Source organism: Tamandua tetradactyla, chromosome 26, assembly GCF_023851605.1.
Source record: "Tamandua tetradactyla isolate mTamTet1 chromosome 26, mTamTet1.pri, whole genome shotgun sequence".
NCBI classification, from domain to species: domain Eukaryota; kingdom Metazoa; phylum Chordata; class Mammalia; order Pilosa; family Myrmecophagidae; genus Tamandua; species Tamandua tetradactyla.
The window spans coordinates 21,494,562-21,511,039 of NC_135352.1; the positions used below are offsets into that span (position 1 = coordinate 21,494,562).

Sequence of the window (16,478 nt, forward strand, 5' to 3'; positions counted from 1 at the left end):
GCCTCCTATGTGCCAGCTACATCGCTAAGCACTAGGAAGGCACGTGTGAATAGATGTGCTCCTGGCATTCAAAGGAACTTCTAGGGCAGGCCACGGTGGCTCAGCAGGCAAGAATGCTTGCCTGCCATGCCAGAGGACCTGGGTTCGATTCCTGGTGCCTGCCCATGTTAAAAAAAAAAAAAGGAACTTTCAGTGTCAGCTTGAAGGATGACCTGTAGCGAATATCTGAGAGAATATTACTTCCCTGCTCCTGGCCAAACATAGTTGCAAAGGAATGCCCAAGTTTTCGCCATACTTGACCCGGCTGTCAAAAAGTTTTTGAAGACATCTCTGACCTATGTCCATCCGACAGGTACTTCAGGGCATTGAATGAGCAGGAGCTACCTCCTGGCAGCTCTGGGTGCTTCTCTAAGTGTTCCTCCACCCACACCCTCCCTCCTAGAGCACGCCTGGCTCTCCTTGGACACAGTCAGCGAGCGTCAGACTGGTTTTGCCTTGACATGGCCTGTCTCAGCCCACGGATGCTGTACGGTTTATTTTGGCAGGTGGTGTGTGCTAGTGTTGCTCTTTCCTGTAACAGTTATTGAAAATAGCGCAAAGCATTATTGTGGCTGTGTCGTCGTATGTGTTCTCGTAGTTTATGCCGTTGTTTGTGGTACTGTTAAACTTCAGTAGGAACAGCAGCCACGCGTTGGCAGTGAGCCTTCATTTTCTGACATTATAATATACAATTAAGCATGTGTGAATCCGTAGCGTATTAATAAAAAGTATTCAGGTAGCAAATTGGAAACTTTATTTTATAGTTCCTTTTATCAATACTCCCTACTATTAAAGTTTACATACATTCTGTCGTACAGTTTTTTATGTTTTGGCTCTGCAAAACAGCTAATACAGTTCCCAAATTTTAATATATTTTCCACAAATATATATTCATAGTCCGGCAAACATTTATCTTTATCTGATGAAACAGATATATTTCATCAAATGTACATTTAATAGTTCTCCAAATCTGAACTTAAGGAAAGTTCTAAGAAATAGAAAAAAAACCTTACCGATTTATTTACTAAAGTAGGGAGAATACTTATCCTGTTGACAAAATATTTTATTTTCTTCCTTTCTTTGTAGAATGGCCTACCTGATACTCAAGCCAAGTTCCATATTATGTTTTTATTCTTTGCTGCAGCTATGTTTTCTGTCAGCTTGTCCTCTCTGTTTGGCTATCATTGTTGGCTAGTCAGCAAAAATAAATCTACATTAGGTGAGTATCCAATTTTTGTAGTTTGCAGAACTTTAAATACATATAAAAATACTCATCGAAAGTTGCCATCTGATTAAATACCAACACATGAAGTGGTAAGAATCATTCCCATCGCCCACGTTTTTCGGTGGGATGTGACAAAGTGACACACACAGGCATCCACTATTTATGTTTATTGAATGTCCAGTATGTGTAAAGCATTGTGTATGTATAGTTGTGAGCAAGGGCAAAACAGACAAGTGGGGGACAGAGAAAACTTATACCAAACACAAAGGCAGTTATAAAATACTGAAGTACTTCGAACAAAACAAAGACGATGCTGAGTAATGAATAAAGACCTGGGGGTGATGTTAGGAAACTTAGTAGGAAAGAGCTCATAAAAACAAAAACTATTTAAACTAGGACCTGTAGTGTAAAAAGGAGTCAGTCAGGGAAAAAGCTGGAAAATTCCAATCAGAGAAAACCCACAAATGTGGGTTACTGGGAAGGCAGTGCTTGGAGTGAAATTTATAGCTGTAAATACCCACATTAAAAAGGAAGAAAGACCTCAAATCAGTGACTTAAATCTATGCTATAAGGAATTAGAGAAAGAAGAGTAAACTAAAACCAAAGGCAGCAGAAGGAGAGAAATAATAAAGAGTAGAGTGGAAAGAAACAAAATAGAGAATTAAAAAAAAAATGGATATATCAACAAAACCAACAGTTGCTTCTTTGAAAGATCCACAGAACTGACAAACCTTTAGTTAGATGTGCTAAGAAAGAAATAGAGATTCAAATTATTAAAATTAGAAATGACAGCAGGGACCATTACTATCAACCTTATAGAAATAAAAAGAATTATAAGAGAATACTATGATAATTATATGCCAAAAAATAAAAACCTAGATGAAATGGACAAATTCCTAGAAATGTACTGTTCTAGTTTGCTAGCTGCCAGAATGCAATATACCAGAAACAGAATGGCTTTTAAAAGGAGGAATTTAATAAGTTGCAAGTTTATAGTTCTAAGGCCATGAAAATGTCCCACTTAAAGCAAGTCTATAAAAATGTCCAAATTCAGGCACCAACAAGAGGTTACCTTCACTCAAGAAAAGCTGATGAAGTTCACGGTTTCTCTCTCAAGTGGAAAGGCACATGGCAAACATGGTGGTGTCTGCTTGCTTTCTTTACAGGCCTCTTATTTCATGGAGCTGTCCCTGGTGTGTTTTCCTTCTGCATTTCCAAAGATCTCTGGCTAGTGGACGCTGTGATTCTTGAAACTGTGCTGTGGCTCTCTTGTGGCTGTGAAAAAGGGACTCTCTCCAAAATGCTTTCTCTTTTAAAGGCGTCAAGGAAACTAATCAAGACCCACCTGGAATGGGTGGAGTCACATCTCCCTTTAATCAAAAGTTACCACCCACAGTTGGGCGGGTCACATCTCTGTGGAGATAATCTAATCAAGTTTCCAACCTGTGGTACTGAATAGGGATTAAAAAGAATGATTGCTCCCACAATATTGGATCAGGATTAAAACATGGCTTTTCTAAGGCACCTAAATCCTTTCAAATTGGCATATGTACCAACTGTCAAAACTGATTCAGGAAGAAATAGAAAATTTCAGCAGACCTATAATAAATAAAGAGATAGAATCAGTAGTCAAAAACCATCCAAACAAGAAGACCCCAAGACTGTATGGCTTCACTGATGAGTACAACAAATCATGTAATTAACCATCATTCTCAAACTCTTCCAAAAACCTGAACAAAGGAAACACTTCCTAATTCATTGTATGGGGCAAGACTTACCCTGATGTCAAAGTCAGACAAAGATACCACAAGAAAGGATATAGACAAATATCCTTTATAAATATAGGTGCAATTATCCTCAACGAAATACTAGCAGACAATAGTCAGCAACATATTAAAAGACTATACACCATGAGCAAGTGGGATATATCCCAGGAAGGCCTGCATGGTTCAACACATAAATATCAACCAATGTAATCTACCACATTAATAGTATAAAGAAAAAAATCTACACGATCATCCCAATTGATACAAGAAAAGCATTTGACAAATTCCCAAACCTTTTCATGATAAAAACAGTCAGGAAACTAAGCAAGAAGAAAAGTTACTCAACGTGATTTATGAAAAACCCATAGCTGACATCATATGCAATGGTGAAAGATTGATAGTGTTCCCTCTAAGATTGGAAACAAGACAGGGAAACCCATTTTCACCACTTTCATTCAACATTTTATTGGAAGTTCTAGCCAGAACAATTAGGAAAAAGAAATATATGTAATCCAAATGACGAAAAAAGAAGTAAAACTACCCCTGTTTGCAAATGATATGATTCCTGTAGATACTTTGGGCACTAAATTATGAAGATACCTCGATAAAAATACATAAAATGTTAAAAGGAAAAAAACTAAATTGTTTCTAAAAGTTTTTTTATAAAAAGTAACACATGTCCAACATAACATTTCTCATTTTAAGTACCCACAAGCTTGCAGTTCAGTGCCATGATTACATATACAATTTTAGTGCTACTAGCACCCCCATTCATTATGAAAGCTCTTCCATCACCTCAAACAGAGTTTTGTACCCACTAAGTATGTACTTCTCATTTCCCTTCATCCCTGCCCATGGTGAATGCTTATCTGATTTCTGTTACTAAGAAATTTCATATTCTTATTAGTTCATGTAAGTGAAATCATAATCTGTCCTTTTGTGTCTGGCTTATTTCACTTAACATGATGTCCTCAATGTTAATCCGTGTTGCAGCATGTATCAGCACGTCATTCCTTTTCATGGTAGAATAATATTCTGTGTATATATTGTGCCGCTTTGAAGCTATTATGTACCCTAGAAAAGCCATGTCCTTTAATTCTCATTCAGTATTGCTGGGTAGGTTCTTTCTTATTGTTTCCATGGAGATGTGACCCACCCACTAGTGGGTGGTAACTTTTGATTAGATAGTTTCCATGGAGATGTGTCTCCACCCATTCAAGGTGGGGTTGCTTACTGGAGCCTTTCAAGAGGGAACCATTTTGGGAAAAGCTTTGGAGCCACCAGAACCAACAGAGCCCACACAGCCAGAGACCTTTGGAGAAGGAAAATGTTCCCTGAGGAAAGCCATTGAAGAAGCGGGGAGAGAAGGCTAGCAGATGTTGCCATATGCCCTCTCAACTGACAGAGGTGTCCAGAAGCCAAAGGTCCTAGCAGATGCTGGCCAGGTGCCTTCTCAGCTGACAGAGCTGTTCTGGACAGCATCAGCTTTTCTTGAGTGAAGGTCACCTCTTATTGGTGCCTGAATTTGGACATTTTCATGGCCTTAGAATTGTAAACTTGCAACTTAACAAATTCCCTTTTTAAAAGCTGTTCCATCTCTGGTAGACTGCAATTCTGGCAGCTTCAGAAAACCAAAACATATGTATATACCACATTTTGTTTATCCATTCAACTGCTGATGGACACTTGGGTTGTTTCCACCTATTGCCTTTTGTGATCAGTGCTGCTGGAACATTGCTGTACACATATCTGTTTGATTCTCTGCTTTCAGTTATTTTTGGGGATATACTTAGAAGTGGGATTTCTGGTCATATGATAATTCTAAGTTTAACCTTTTGAGAAATTGACGTACTGTTTCCACAGTGGCTACAATATTTCCTAGTACCATCAACAATGAACAAGTTTTTCTCTTTCTTCAAATACATGCCAAGACTTGTTATTTTCTGTTGTTTTGACATTAGCCATCTAGTAGTATTTCTAGGAGTTTTTAACTTTTATAAACTTCTATATTTAACTTGGAGCAATGAAAGGACATTTTTGAACAAAATAGCCCTACAATTATTAAAATGTTTTGTTAAAAGCTGTATACCCTAAGGTGACAAATGCTAAGAATCTTGAAAAATCACCACTTTTCTTCATAGCACCTTGACTCTACTAGTAAGGTATAATTTTTCTTTTTTAAAATGATGAACAGAAATCATGTACACTTGTTCATATTCCAAAAATATAATTTTAGATTTTGCAGTTCAGCATTATTCAAGAAGAAAATGTAGCATAATGAAAGAAGTATTAGAGAGCTTGGTCAAGTCCCACTTCTGTCCTTTATTTCTTGTGACCTTGGGCAAGCCCTTCCAGCCTCTCTAAATCTCGTCTTCCATATCCAAATTGGCATGGCCAATGCACTGTATGGTTCTGAATTGGAGTCTGGTTTGGACAAACCAGCCTTGAAGTACATTTTTGGATTTATTGGAAATATTTTATCATTAGGGGAGATGCAGTTTTACTGAAATTGGAAAATGGAGTTTATTCACTGAAAAAGCAGGTTGTAGAATGGATGTAAATATATAGACTCATTTTGGTTCAAAAAAACATGTAGATTTTTATATATACGTCTGTATCCATCTATATCTAACTCTATCAAAAAATACAGGAGATAGAAAGCTTTAATTTTCTTCTTGTTTGAATTTTCATTACAGAAAATGCACGTGTGCTGCCATAATAATAAAAGGGTTACTTCAAAGTTAAAATAGATGGAACCTTATCTTATTTAAAAATAGGATAACTTCTATTGCAGAGCTATTGATAGGCACTTAAGTACTCACAGGATGCTATCAATTCATTTTGACAGTTTTATTTGTTTAACTCAGTCATTTATTTATCTATTTATTTATCAAACATAACAGCATAAAAATACGAACATTCTTACCATGTGATCATTCCATTCTTGGTACATAAACAATAACTCACAATATCATCACGTAATTGTGTATTCATCATCATGATAATTTCTTAGAACATTTACATCAATTCAGAAAAAGAAATAAATAGAAGAAAAGAAAAAAATGCATGCATACCATACCCCTTACCCCTCCCTTTCATAGATCACCAGCATTTCAATCTACTAAATTTATTTTAACCTTTTTTCCTCCATTATTTATTTATTTTTAATTCATGTGTTTTACTCTCTGTCCATAAGGTAGATAAAAAGAGCATTAGACACAAGGTTTTCACAATCACAAAGTCACACTGCGAAAGCTGTATCTTTATACAATCATCTTCAAGAAACATGGCTACTGGAATACAACTCTGCAGTTTCAGGCACTTCCCTCCATCCTCTCCATTATGCCTTAACTAAAAAGGTGATATCTATATAATGCATAAGAATAACCTCACGGATAACCTCTCGACTCTGTTTGGAATCTCTCAGCCAATGACACTTTGTTTTGTCTCATTTTGCTCTTACTCCGTTTGGTAGAGAAGGTTTTTTCAATCCCTTGATGCTGAGTCCCAGCTCATTCTAGGATTTCTGTCCCGTGTTTCCAGGAAGGTCCACACCCCTGGGAGTCATGTCCCACGTAGAGAGGGGGAAGGCAGTGAGTTTGCTTGTTGTGTTGGCTGAGAGAGAGAGAGGCCACATCAGCTGTCATTTTGAAATATTAGGAGTTACTAGTAGATTTGTTCTTGATTCGCATGATTTCTGTGCCATCTTTCCTAGAGGCATTCAGAAGTCCAGTATTTCGTCATGGAACAGATAAGAATGGATTCAGCTTGGGTTTCAGTAAAAACATGAGACAAGTTTTCGGTGATGAGAAGAAGTATTGGTTACTGCCTATTTTTTCAAGGTACTTTGTCATGTAAAATTTTCAGGTTTTAAAATAATGAAAGTAATCCAACAAAAGACAATTTCAGAAATCTCTAGTTCCATCAGTCTACAGCTACATAATTCTGCATGGGAGCTCCAGTATTTTTAAGGCTTTGTTATTTTTTTTTCTTGTGGAGCATCTTTAATATTCAATTGTAAAGCATTACTTTTATTATTCCACTTACATCAATATGGAGACCAGTCAACTCATCATGTCTCTAACGTAAAGTGTATTGAAGCCAAGATCTGATAAACATATCTTGCGTATAATTTGTAGGTATGTTCTTCTTTCGATCATCAGCATTTTAACAGGTTTCATTCTGTTGTCTCGTTCATGGTTCAATTGTAAGTTCTTATTTTAATTATAGCCTAGGTGATGGCTGCTCCTTTCCAACCTGCCTTGTTAACCAGGATCCTGAACAACCATCTACTCCAGCAGGACTGAATTCAGCAGCTAAAAAGTAAATAATGTGTTTTGTCCTCTCATATCCTTTGGTTATACATTCCATTAAAAGCCCTTCTAAGAACATAAGAGAATATTCTACAAAGGTTTTCACTTGGACTAAGGGAGAGAGGACAATGTGATTGGAGAGAGGTTCATAGGGAGCTTCAATTATACTTGTAAAATCCCTTTTATTAATCTGGATGATGTCCTTTCTGTATACATTTTGGTTAGCTGAAATATGTAGTGTTTAAAAGAAAATATTGTAGGTCAAAGTGAACTTCCCCAGAGCTCAGGTGAACAGGCAGTGTAAAATTTCCTCCGACCCTCGGTGTCCTTCGTCTTTATTATAAAGAGATTATAAGGAAATTATAAAGAGATGAGAGGAACTTCCCTGGATCAGGCCTTTGGACCACAAATGGAAACTGCTTGAGAATTCTATTATCAATAGGCATCACAGTCTTAAAACTTTTCAGAGGCCTGTAAGCATTATCTGAGCCATTTCTGTGGCGAGAGAAGAGAAGCAGTCTTGGAGAGGCATTGCCTGGAGACTCTTCCCCCAGCTTTAGGTTTGTTTTTGGTTCCAGGCTATCAAGAATTTGAGGATAGCAACAAGACCTGAATTTTGATTCCTACTTGCTACTACCTGGCAAAAGGCAAATCTACCTAAAATTTTTAAAGGCTATATGTGAATTTTTAATTGCTTGAAACATTAATTTTTACATATTTAAGACAGATTTATTTAAGTACGACCATCCCTCTAATTTTTAAATGAAAGCCAATCGCAAAAGCATAACTATAATACCATTTTTAGATAATTTTTTATGACTCCTTAGTGGCAGGAATGCTATGGACATAGCACCCGTGCCAGTACTCTTTCCACCCAGTGCACATCTCTTGTCAATCAGTATTTTTTCCCCATGGGGCCTGTCATGACTCCAGAATCTTTCTCAGGGCATTGTTCCTAGAAGGCATTCCCAAATCGTTTTGAGTTGTTGCAAGAGATACAAATGATTTACCGCCCAAGCGCTGGTGTGAGCTATGTCCAGGCTAGACCACCTATTAATGAGGATATCATGTGGATGTGTTCCCCACGGACAGTCAAAGTCAGTGAAGTCTTTTATGCAGTCAGACCTTGTGAGTTTTGACTTGAAAATTCCATAGAGCTAAATTTTAATGGTTTTTCTTATACTACTTGTGGTCAGTTCTAGTTCTAATAAATCACTTCAAGTATATTTTCAAGCTTTTATAAAATTTAATAATAGTTTCAGTAATATTTTTTACCCTTGTTTAGTGGTTTTTATAGTTTAGGAATATTTGAATTTTAGAGATCGTATCTCTCTTTCCATGAAGAATACCATAGCAATTGGGAGAAGTCCTAGTTCTGACACAGGTAGCCAGCTGGGTGATCTTGACCTCTTCCCTTCCCTTTACATGTTGAGAATGGGTCATGACAGCTAAAGTCAAAATTCTATAATTTCCTTCTGGTCAGCCCATACAAAATGTCTATGGCTCGCTCTGGGCTCCACTCTACACTCCCTAGCTGCATGCTTGACTGCCTTCTCAGCAAATCCATCTAAATATCAAAAAGTCCTCTCCAACCAACCAGATACAAAACAGGACTCTCGATTCCCAGCCATCTCCACCATGACTCCCACCCTAAACTGATTGTCCCCATTCTTCCTTGTATCAGTAATTGGTGACCTCCATTCTCCCAGATGCCCAGACCAGAAAACTAGATTCATCCCAGGTTCCTCTCTTTCAGTTACCTTGTATTTACATAATTTGCAAATCCTGTCATGTGCCCCCTCAAAATACATCTATAGTCAGAATACTTTCTCACCGTGGCTGCTTTCCTAGTCCAAGCCATCATTTCTCACATGGATTATTTCAAAAGCTTCCTAAACCGGTCTTCCTGATTCCATTTTTGCCCCATTCCCATTTATTCTCCATTAGGAAGCCAGAGTGATCATTTTAAAATATAAATTAGATTGTTCCACCTCTCTGCTCAGAACCCTCCATTGGTTTCCCATCTCACTCAGAATTCTTATTCCTTAGCACATTCTTAGTGAATGTCCTTAGTACAGTTTACAAAGCCCTGTCTGATCTGGTGCCCCAGCACCTCTTCTGACCTCATCCCTAACCTTTCCCATCACTCACAATCATTAGACACACACATTTCTTGCTTTTTCAGATATACGAGCATGTTCCTTGGTTAGTGCCTTTGTACTTGCTGATTCCTCTTCCTAACCATCCTTCCTGCAGATATCAGAATAGTGCTTGCTTTTTCTTCATTCAGTTTCTGCTCACGTGTAACTTTGAGGTAGAGTCCATCTTGAAAACCCTACGTAAAATAGAACCCACTTCTCCGCTTCCTCTTCCCCCATCTATTTTTCTGATTGTCATAGCTTTTACTGTCACTGACTTACTATATATTTGTCTATTTCTTTATTGTTTTGGTCTTAGTTTGCCAGAACTTCTATGATAAATACCACACAATGGGTTGACTTAAACAACAAGTATTTATTGGCTCATGGTTTTAGAAGTTCATAGTCAGCACGGCCACACTTTCTTGCAGAGTTCTGGTGATGGGCAGTCTCCCATCACGTGGCAATGTCTTTGGTTTTGGTCTCCTTCTGAAGCCTTCTCTGGCTTCTGGCTTCTAGCATCTAGGTCTTCTGGCTACCCTTTGTAAGAGCTCCAGTAATATGGACCCACACTCCCCCCTCATTCAGTTGGCCTTATCTAAATAAGATCTTCAAAGATCGTATTCACAAATGAGTTCATACCCAGGTCACTTTAACATATTCAAGGATACTAGTCACAGGTGGCTTCGTACCCTCAGAAATGCCTGATAAAGATTAAAAACATGTCTTCTGTTGGGGTACCTGATTTGACCTATCACATTATTCTTCCTCAATTACAGAGACATTTCCATGAGATCAAGGGCTTTATTCATTGATATAATAGATACTCAATAAATATTGTCAAATAAATAGATCCTTGCCATTTGTTAGAATCCTATTAGCAGTAATGAATCTGTAAGAAGTCCCTAAACTGGGATCTAATTAGTATGCTGTACCTGCCCTTTGGTCCCTTTCCTGAAAAGTAATAAAAATTAGGGTAAAAGTAGATGTTAAAACTGCACAAAATAGAAGTAATCTCAAATTTTAGATATAAAGTACTTAGTAAGGAGCAAAAGCATATCCTTTAACAAATATAATTCAATTATATTAATATAGTTAACAAACATCATTCAAATATAATTAACAGATATTCAATTAAAATAAGCAAAATTATTCTTGGAAAAATTTTATGTAATTTTTTTCTTTTGAACAGTATTCTATTTGTGACTGGAGGGTGTTCTAAAAAAATAGTTTCTATGCCAGTCATTTTTCCTATCTTTATTATAATGTTATTTTATGTCATTTCAATTTAAACATGTTTTTTCATATCATCCAATATGTTAAAATATGATAAGTTTTAAAACTTGTATTTAAAAATAATTCTTCTTTCGAGATTCTGCTTCCCAGATTTAACATCAGATTAGTAAGATCTGATAATGTAAGATCTTTTCAACATCCTGTGAGTCAGTGCTCAAATGTTCAGTTTTACAGATAAGGGTAGAGAATTCTTTGTTCAAGACCATTGAGGCCACTTAGAAACTCTAGATCAGTTTTTGCCAAACTTGACTTTCTACCATCACCTTCAGATTTTTTTCCATGCCACTTAAACATTAGTATTTTTCTTTAATATACTCCTTTCATTGGCACTTAAATTTATTTTTTAAACAAAACCTTATGTCACTGTTATAAATGGGAAACCAGAACAATTTTCCGTAAATAGAATGGCTGTAAAAAATAAAATTGATAATAAAATACTTCATTAAATTCTAGCTAAATTCCATTAACTGCAAAAGTCTGAAACTTAGGTCTGTTCTCCATGATAAAAATGGAGATTTTGGGCGGTATGACGGCAACTCAGAGGCAGAATTCTCGCCTGCCCTGCTGGAGACCTGGGTTCAAATTAATTAATCAATTAATTAATTAATTTAATTCTTGGTGCCTGCCCCATGCAAAAAAGAAAAAAAAAGGAGATTTTCCAGATAGACACTATCTTATTACAATTAAAAGAATGGAAAGAGTATTCAAAGAGAGAATGCTACTCTCCTTGTGAATCAGTGTTGTTTAATATTTTCTCCCTGTATTCCCCAAATTGTCTTGGCTACCTCCTGTGATCATGTTGCATCTCTAGTGGGTTGAGTTCTATACTTTGGGAAACACCCAACTACACTATCAGGAGTTAACTTACTTTTATTATTATCATTGTCACCATCACCATCACCATCATCATCATCACCATCATCACCATCACCATCATCATCACCACCATCATCACCACCATCATCATCACCATCACCACCATCATCATCATCACCCTCATCACCCTCATCACCATCACCATCATCATCACTCTCATCACCATCATCACCATCATCATCACCACCATCATCACCACCATCACCACCATCACCACCATCACCATCATTACCATCACCATCACCACCAACACCACCATCACCATCACCACCATTACCATCGCCATCACCATCATCACGATCACCATCATCACCATCACCACCATCACCATCACCACCAAAACCACCATCACCATCACCATCATCATCACCCTCATCACCATCATCACCATCATCACCACCATCACCATCACCACCATCACCACCAACACCACCATCACCATCACCACCATTATCATCGCCATCACCATCACCATCACCACGATCACCATCATCATCACCATCACCACCATCACCATCACCACCACCACCAAAACCACCATCACCATCATCACCATCATACCACCACCAACATCACCATCATCACCACCACCATCACCATCACCATCATCACCATCACCATCACCACCACCACCACTACCACCACCATCACCATCATCACCATCACCATCACCATCACCACCATCACCATCATCATCACCACCATCACCCTCACCCTCACCATCATCACCATCACCATCATCATCGTCACCATCACCATCATCACCATCACCATCATCACCATCATCATCATCATCATCACCATCACCACCATCACCATCATCATTCATCATCATCACCATCAACTACACCACCATCATCATCATCATCATCATCATACTGTACAGTCCTGAAAACCACCAATTTCCTGCAAAGCCATTGAGAGAGTCCCAGAGTCACCTTCTTACTGATTCTCAGTCTTGGACAGAGAGCAGCACAAACCCCGGAAAGGGCAAAGCTGGTAAGGGTATGTTTGTTTGGCTGTCTTTTGGTATGTTTTATTTTAAAAGATAAAAGTGGTGAAACAATTCCATCCTTTTACCTGCAAGGTTTTTCTTAATTGGGAATCAGGCACTCCTTGTAAATTTAGAATTATTTCCAAAGAATTTCTGTTTGTGAGGTACTTTGACTAATGTCTGTTTGCAGTAGAATAACATTTTGTGAAAGATGGATCTACATTACTTTTTTTTCCAGTTTAAAGACTTGACTCTTTATCATAATAGATTAAGTAATAGCAATAAGACTCAAAACATAAAGTATTAAAAAATGGAAAAAAAACACAATCAACTTACACAAAAGGTTGAAAAATATCTGCTGAAAAGAATGTCAAATTCTGTAGTCTTTTCTTTTGCTCTGTTAAGATTTTTATCTAATTTTGAAATGTCTAGATAAAGTGATTACATTATTGCCATAATGCCAGTTACCTGTCATTTATTCATATCCCACTCACATTTCTCTTGTTATTGATATTGATTCTAATATTTGTTTATGTAAGTCAATATAGTTAACTGGCAAAGAACAAGCAAGGCTTTGAAGTCAGGCAAAGCCTAACAAATCCCAGTTTGTCAGCTTATTTAACCTCTATTAGCCTTAGCTTCCTTATCTTTAAAATACTCCCTGTTTCTCAACGTTGGTAAAGATTAAACAAAATCATGTAATCAAACGTGCAGGTATGTGCATATATGTATGATGTTCCCATAAAACATACAAACCATACACCCAGGATGAAAGCACTATTAGACTAATATTAGACTACTAGTCAATCCTCAGGTTGATGAATTTAATTCTTCAAACGTTTCCCCTTTATTTCTAGTGTTTTCTTCAGACTCTTTCCTAGTGCTGCCTGACTTTGGTTCATTGCACTTTAAAATAAAAAGAGATTATTTGAAATATTTTGGGGGTTTAGTGATGTGAAAAACAAATGAACAGCTGAGTAAAAATTCTGAAGTCACGTTTTAAAATATGATTAGTCATAGTCTCCTAAAATATGAACTTTCTTAAAGGGTCTTATTCTTAAGGAATATGTATGTTCTCAGGAGAGTCCCATCATTTGTATGTTCATAGTTTGATATCTCTTCACCTCATACCTGCCATTCCAGTTCCCAGCCTGTGGGAAGAACTTAGCACTACCTAAACCAAAAATGTTGACACCTATTTGCCCTTTGAATCCATTCATTCCCTAGAGGGAAAGAAGGGCTCTGTGGTTGGAGGTCAGTTTGGGGGAGATGGAAAGATAAAGAACTCTCTTTATTCCAGAAAGTATTCATGTTTCATCTTATAGTTCTAGATTAACATAGAAGCGACTTTCTGGTTTTCATGTGCTGTTAAGTATTCGGCATGTGAGATTAATTTTTCTGTTTGTTTGATGGATGAGTTGAGAATCTGGAGTGTAAAGGATGATATAAAGAAAGAGAAACTTGAGCAGGATGAGATGAGAAAGGGGTCAAAGATGAGTTTGACTAGAATGAAAAAGGTAGATGAAGATATAGGAAACCAGGATTAAGGTTCAGTGTATCTTTATTACTTTGTTTCCCTACTTCTTCATGTGTATATATATTTTGAAAATGGTTTTTCGCATATATCTATTTTGGAAGTGATTTGGGTTTTTTTGAGCGTGTGCATGTGTTTCTATCTAACCAGACTGTAAACACCCATTCTGTGTGCAAGACATCTTTAGAAGTGTGGAAAGAGGATGAGTAGATGAAAAACCAGCTCTCTGCCTATTTATTCAATAGCAACAAAAAATGCTAATTTGTGTTCTTTCCTTAAGGTATGAGCAATCCTGCATTAACCATGGAGAATGAGACTTAACTCTTCAAGCAAAATAAATTCACATTTTATAAAAGTAAGATAAGTTTTTCCTTTATTGTTGTATTTTGTATTTTTTCCAGTTCTCTAAGGGCAAATAATTTCATAATCATTTTTATTTCTTCTTGAGCGACTGAAATGAGAAGATCTCATAGCTGATACCTGGGACTGCATTAATCATTCTGGGGCCTCTAGATCTGGCTTTAGTAGTAGCCTAGTGAATAGGGTAACTTGATAAATTATTATAATTAAGTTGAAAAATTCACTTTTATAGTAATACATTAAAATGGCAGGGAGTAATCCTAAAATATTGAACTTTACATGAAAATTTTCTTGCCATCTCATAGGACCAGGCAATTTTTTAATTTTTAATTTTTTCTACTCTTTTGGATATACATACATTAACAGAACCTCACTGAATCAAAGTGTAAGATAATAGTATATTCTTAGCACCTACCTCTGCCATCCCTAATTTTTAAAACAATTGGGCCCCGTAGCATGTGTTGCCTTTATAATAATAGGTGTCTCAAATCATTCTCCTTAGACTGTAATTTTTTTAAACCTGCTGTTCCAAATCAGTTTCTTTAAAATGTAACTTGTTTATAAATCTATGGCCAATAATGCTACAATAAGGAGCCCCTTTGGAACAAATTTATAAACATCTAAGCAAAATAAGCAACTAAAATGTATAATAAACACCACATGAAGAGTTGAACATTAAAGTTGTCTAGATAACTCTCTATTTACAAAACCACCTTCTTGAAACCTAGATTCTAAGAGAAGCAAGAGTGTGGCAGCTAAAACAGATAGTTTGTGCCAAGCATTTCATGGATCTTTCTTTTTTTATTTGCTTATTTTGGTTTGGTTTTAATGAGTAGCTATGTAATAACAGTAAAATGATGGACCTGGAAACTTGCCATTCGACCAGTATTTTGATTTTGGACACTCAGGATTAGCTTCCAATATATGATGGAACACATCAGATTGGTCATAACCCTGGTTAAGATAATGAAGGTTTAATCTTCTTAATTTGGTTAAATTTAAATGAGACAATTTTAATTGTCTGAAAATAATTCTTAGAATGTTAATATGAAGGTACAAATATGACTCACTAGCCAATGCAGTATTTTATCGAACATAGGAAAAATGTGGCATTTCACAAGGTGTTTTTCGTCATCTTGAGTCATCAGTTATATCACAGAGGCTTATGATATTACGTTTATTATGACACATCTTTCTCAGTATTAAATATGCTACATATTTAGATGGTAATGTTGTATATAAGCCATCTAAACTTCCTGGTATTTCAAACCAAGACCAGTGTCTCTTTTGTTTGTCCCTCTATCCCTATACCTTGCACAGTGCCAGACACAGTAAGTTCTCAATAAATATTTTATAAATAAATGATAAAATACATAGCTAAAAAAAAAACTCAGAGAAGCCTTATTTTATTGTATTTTAATATGTGCCATTAGTGATCATAATCACCAGATGGCAACATGAATTAGCTTCATTAGCTTAAAAAATATAATATTTTTTATTCTTCTGATAGTAAAATTTTTTAGAAAAATCAAATTTTCCATAAGATAGCTAATGGATACTTGACTTTTATTTTTTTTTACATGGGCAGGCACCGGGAAACGAACCCGGGTCCTCTGGCATTGAAGGCAAGCCTTCCTGCCTGCTGAGCCACTGTGGCCTGCCTGATACTTGACTTTAAAAAGTCAAGTTTTTCCTCCTGCTTTATATCTCAGAATTACAGTTAATTCAGTTTTACACTGTAATGAATAATGTCAAATATTGATATGCCAAATTTAATCACATTGCTAAATAATACCTTCATATTCTCTTCTCCTCTCTGTGAACTACATTAGTAAATGATCTGTGGCTTTTTTATAAAATATTTCCTAGCTCAGCATAGTGTCCAGAGAGTTATAATGCACCTACCCTTCAAGTAGTACCAAAAAGTAGATTACTGG

The 16,478-nt window shown here is 36.5% G+C and overlaps 1 protein-coding gene across 2 annotated transcripts in view; it reads left to right on the plus strand.

The window, feature by feature from the left end:
- The window catches only part of ZDHHC2 (zDHHC palmitoyltransferase 2), a 95,972-nt gene that overhangs the window by 75,746 nt on the left and 3,748 nt on the right, over positions 1 to 16,478 (plus strand). The window contains exons 8-12 of one of the 2 annotated variants that reach the window (XM_077144381.1): positions 1,126 to 1,258; positions 6,746 to 6,872; positions 7,261 to 7,353; positions 12,540 to 12,652; positions 14,462 to 14,536. In XM_077144381.1, coding sequence (XP_077000496.1) covers positions 1,126 to 1,258; positions 6,746 to 6,872; positions 7,261 to 7,353; positions 12,540 to 12,652; positions 14,462 to 14,502 — 507 coding nt within the window. In that variant the 3' untranslated portion in view covers positions 14,503 to 14,536. The remainder of the gene's footprint in view (positions 1 to 1,125; positions 1,259 to 6,745; positions 6,873 to 7,260; positions 7,354 to 12,539; positions 12,653 to 14,461; positions 14,537 to 16,478) is intronic. The other variant, XM_077144382.1, reaches the window with a different exon arrangement.